The 5213-nt window shown below is 29.4% G+C and overlaps 1 protein-coding gene across 1 annotated transcript in view; it reads left to right on the top strand.

The window, feature by feature from the left end:
• Positions 1–4779, top strand: part of LOC105448086 (venom prothrombin activator nigrarin-D-like) — a 12518-nt gene extending 7739 nt beyond the window's left edge. Inside the window, exons 5-8 of the mRNA XM_011686448.1 lie at positions 2016–2348; positions 2804–3106; positions 4376–4477; positions 4593–4779. Coding sequence (XP_011684750.1) covers positions 2016–2348; positions 2804–3106; positions 4376–4477; positions 4593–4777 — 923 coding nt within the window. The 3' untranslated portion in view covers positions 4778–4779. The remainder of the gene's footprint in view (positions 1–2015; positions 2349–2803; positions 3107–4375; positions 4478–4592) is intronic.
• Positions 4780–5213: the final 434 nt, after the last annotated feature.

Below are 5213 nucleotides of genomic sequence, written 5' to 3'. Positions count from 1 at the left end.
ATACGATAACAATTACATAATTGCTTCAGAATACATCTGATATAAAAAGATTTCGCGCGATTATGTAATAAGCAATTTTGAAGAGTCTATCATATAAATTCTGTCATAAAATGCAAATCTAATAAGTTTTCTAAAACATAAAAGATAAGAAATTAACAATATATGATAATTGATGTATGTATCAATTATATAAAAATATCTTCTAATATATTATATACAAATTATAAATATATTTATAAAGAAAATCTTATAAACAATATTGTATCTTTGTTGAAATAGGGAACAAGTACAAATTTTAATCTTCGCCTCTCCCTCTCCCTCTCCCTTTCCCTCTCCCCCCCCCTCTCTCTCTCTCGATCTTTCTTTCTGTATATCTCACTTCTGACATATAAATGTCTGACAGCAAACGTATCTATTTAGCATTGATTACCACGCGTCTGTCTTGTAGATGTATTCCATTGTGTACAAGATAAATCATCATTGGAATGCTTTGAACTCGTCATCGACAAGTCGGATTTTAAGATGTGTTTGTGGCAAATATTACCTTTTCATAGAACGTAATATTGCAGCTAGTAGCATTTTAACGATTGGACGTATACGCGAGTGCATTATAATACCTATTACGCAATATGATTGATTATAAATAATGGCATGCGCTATTTCATTACGATCGCGATGCAGTTGTATAATTTTTAACGGCAAATCACGCAGTAATTACTGCATTTTTTATTGAGATCTTTAACGAAGAATCGCTTATCGCGTTCATTTATCGGAGATGTGGAAAAGGTAGATAATTGTTGAAGTGTTTAACGACTACAACAAACTTTTTCTGAACATTCTTTATTTTATAGCAGTTTAATTCTATATTTCGAATATCTAGCATTGCATTTTCAAATACATTAAAAATCTAATAAGCAAAAAGATTGCTTATTAAATAATAACAATATTTAATAATAATTAAATAAAACGCTTACTGCAGCTTATTATTTTAAATATAACAATTCATATTACGTATGTTATAATATTATTACTATATATTGTAATTCTAATATACAATATTAATTTGAACTAGGCCACATAAGTGAATATCACAAATAAAATTGAGATTTGCAACATTTTAAGATGTTTAGTCATATCAAATTATTAAGGAATAAAAATCAACTGTGATTTCATTTTTCCAAGCTTTTTTTCAGCTAATAATTGCAAGTCCGACATTGATTCGGAGCGCAGTTTAAACTATATAATATAAATTTAAAAATTCATATAGAATTTATTAGGCACTAAGGCATCCAGTTGTCACCGTAGAAGGTACTCTCAAATTTATTTGTGTAATTCTAATATCATTGACAGTAACTATAAGATTTGCCAAAAACGTGCGTCTTGTCAGAAGCTAATTAAGTGTTTGTAAGCACAGGAGTGAATTAATGAAATCGCAAAGGACATAATCACCAAATCTGTATTCTTTAAGTTATTGCAATATCCAATTAAATTTATTTTCCTATAAAAAATTGATCAAGTTTCATTAATTTTTAATCAAAATATGATAACCATCTACAGATCTACATCATAAAACTCTATTCTAAGTGTTTTACCTGATGTACCCTTGAGATGAGATTTGATTTGATAATGACTATAATAAGGACCTAAGAGTACTAATTGTAAGACGAAGGAAATCAAATTGTTAATCTTATTTGACGATAAAAACTATTGATCTACAATGAGTATGATTGGTGTTGATACTCCTAAAAATGTTTATATTATAAACAGTCGGCTTATATCGACGGCATGAGAAGCTTTTGCAAGACATAAATTCGTAAACTTCGATTGTGAATTTTTTGTTATATTATATGTATATTTGTTGTTTAAGCAAAAATTCTTGATGCTTATACTGTCGTGTACTTTAAATAGAAAAAGAAAGCAGAAATCTTTTTTTTGCGACATACCTCGAAACTTATTAAGCACGTTAAATTATATGTAGTTCGTGTATTCTTTAATTTCGTGTTCTTTAATTTCAGATACATGTCAAAATCCACAGGGACAAATCGGTACATGCATCAATATTAAATCGTGTACGTTGTTGCTTAATCTTCTAAAATCGAACCCGCAAAATCCGCAAGTAGGCAATTTTCTCCGTGCTTCCGTTTGCCGCTACGAAGGTAGTGATCCTTGGGTTTGCTGTCCATCCAGCATCAATGGCGGAAATGCAGGACATACGGACAACGGATTGGATGCTGATCGAGGCCAGAAAGGAATGACGAACACTGAATACGGTCCTTTGTCTCCACCTAACTGCGGATTTAGCAATGTGACGCTACGCAGAATCGTTGGTGGCGAGCCAGCCTCGTTAGGTATGAATTTTTGTATTGAAGAGCACTCAAAATCTTAACGCATTTTCCACTAGTCAAATTCGCTAATTAAATAATTATATCAAAATTTGGGTGCTCAAGATAAAAATTTATCTCAATTTATTGCAAAAAATTTAAAGTCTGTTTTCTTATATTTAAAACATTTATGGGAATATTCTTCAACCAATTCTATACTTTTTTCTCGTGTCTTTTTGCATTATAAACAATTGGAAGTAAGTCTTTTTTTAAATAAATTAATCTAGAGAAATATAATTAACTTCTGCTCTACGTACACTTTATTTTAAATAAATTCTGATAGAATAATTAAAATATTGGTAATGAATAATTAAAAATATTGGCATTTATTTACTTTTAGAAATAATTATAAAAGTTTTTGAGATTAGCATTGTTCCAGCACTTGATCGTTGCAGCTAATCGATAGTCGATTAATTTCGCAGGTGCTTGGCCTTGGATCACCGCTCTCGGATACAGAAACTCGAGAAATCCAAACGTTCCGAAATGGCTTTGCGGTGGTGTCTTGATTTCTAGTCGACATGTGCTTACCGCCGGACATTGCGTTTACGGACGGGAGGATTTGTACAAAGTGCGCATTGGAGACTTGGATCTCAACGATGACTACGATGGGGCGACCCCGTTTGAGGACTTCATCGAAAGGAAAACAGTGCATCCCGAGTACAATCCCAGGACCTACACGAACGATGTGGCGGTTCTGAAAACGTCCCAGGAAGTACCCTTTACATGTAAGTTTCTCTTTAATCTACTCTATTTTATAATTATATAATTCTTTGAGAAATAAAAGACAAAATTTTCTTTACGGGTGTGTAGGGAAAATAATAAATAAAATATATTTGCGATATAAAATTCTTCATTATATGAAGAAATTTGATTGGTGTAAGATAAAAAGTAAAAAGTAAGTAAAACTTTATTGAGATTTCTTAGGGATCGATTAACATTCGATTTTTAGTCCTACAATTAGAGATCGCTTAATTAACGATATTTTGTCCTGCACACTGTTCATTCAAATACGAATCTTATCTGATGGATGTATATTATCGCTTTACACCGAGGAATTATAGAAAACATAAAAATTGTTATTTTTTTTTCCTTTCACGCCTAAATAAAAATGATATGATAACAATTATTAGATAGACAAACTCGTAAAGCTTATTGTTACTTATATTTTGCTTTATAAATATATGTGTAATAAAGTAATACATTTTAAAATAGATATTAAAATAAAGTTGATAAAACAAAATTATACATATTGATACTGCCATTTTCAAAAGGGTGTAGCTCGATATGCACATGAAATGTGCCCCCACATTAAATTAGACTTGCCATAGGTCGATCGTTAGACCTTTATGAAAGATTAACTTTTACCAAGTTTTAATCTTCGAACCTTACTATTACGATAATAGCAAGCTAAAATATTATTTTTAATCATAATTTTTTTCTGCTCTTCTAATGCACGAAAAATTATGAAAAAATTCAGTGATGTTTCAGACGTCAAAAGACATGCCTGGGAATTTTTATAGATTTTTAAGATGAAATTTCGAATTTTACAAAATTGAAGAAGTTTAAATTTGTCAATTTTTAGGTGAAATTATTGAATGACAAACTTTATATTTTTTCTGTAACAACACCTTTCCAACATTATTCATCTTAAATTTTTTCAGATTTTTTGGAAATAAGCATCAATGTTTAAAAATTGAGAATATTGAAAAAACAATTATTTTAATTTTTTTTGCGCAGAAGAATGATTTAATTTTTTAATCCACATACTTGCTAATATGTTATATTTTATATACATAATAATTAATTCCATTAAATAACTTGAATTTTAATGTATAATAAAATATAATATAATAGTAATATATAGCAAGTCTAATTTAATGTGGGAGCACATTTCATATGCATATCGGGCTACACTCTTAAATATTACTGTAAGATATAAATTCTTTTCTCTTATCGCAGTATATGATGGATTGATATGTCTTGTAAATTTTCAGTATCTGTTCATCCCATTTGTCTTCCGGTGGACGATATTATCAGAAATAGAAATTTAGAGAATACGTATCCTTTCGTTGTTGGATGGGGATCTGTTTATTTCCGTAAGTAATATGCGATATAAATTGAATCTTGCTTAATTATATAATCTGATAATAAATACACAATAATCGTTTATAGTCTAAAAAATGTTAAAAATTTTCTATTTTTGTTTTTTAGATGAACCAGCTAGCAGTAAACTTTTGCAAACACAAATTCCTGTACGCACGCAAGAAGAATGCAGTAATGCCTTTCGGAACTTTGCGACAACGGTGATTGATAATCGCGTTTTATGCGCTGGATTTGCTCGAGGTGGAAAAGATGCCTGTCAGGTGAGAGAGAGAAAATACTTATTAAAATTATAACAAAAAATTAATAAGAGGTTTAGTCTCTCTGTCTCTTTCTCTCTCCATCCTATCCCCATTATTTTTCTAAATAGTTTAGCAAACAAAAAATTAATTAAGAATTCTTGATTTATATACATTTATTATTTTAATTAATTGGATTGATCATTTTTTTATCTAAACTATTTTTAAATAAAATTTTGTCTTTGTAATTATCACTACATTACTTAAGTATTATTTTTGTTATAAAATTACTTCACTAAACTTGTAATAATTCTATCAGTTTCCGAATCTTTGTGCATGCATTTATTATTTATTTAATGATGTTAATAATGTACAAATGAAAAACAAACTCGTTATAAATGATGCAATAATGCAACAATTTCCAAAACTAAAATTTAAAAAGAAAGAAAGAAAGAAAGAAATATTTAATGTGTGTGTGTGTGTGTGTGTGTGT

This window comes from Wasmannia auropunctata, unplaced genomic scaffold (genome assembly GCF_000956235.1).
Source record: "Wasmannia auropunctata unplaced genomic scaffold, wasmannia.A_1.0 LD336090.1, whole genome shotgun sequence".
Taxonomy (NCBI): Eukaryota; Metazoa; Arthropoda; class Insecta; order Hymenoptera; family Formicidae; genus Wasmannia; species Wasmannia auropunctata.
Note: the sequence above shows the minus strand (reverse complement) of the source record. Positions and strands in the feature narration are given on the sequence as shown.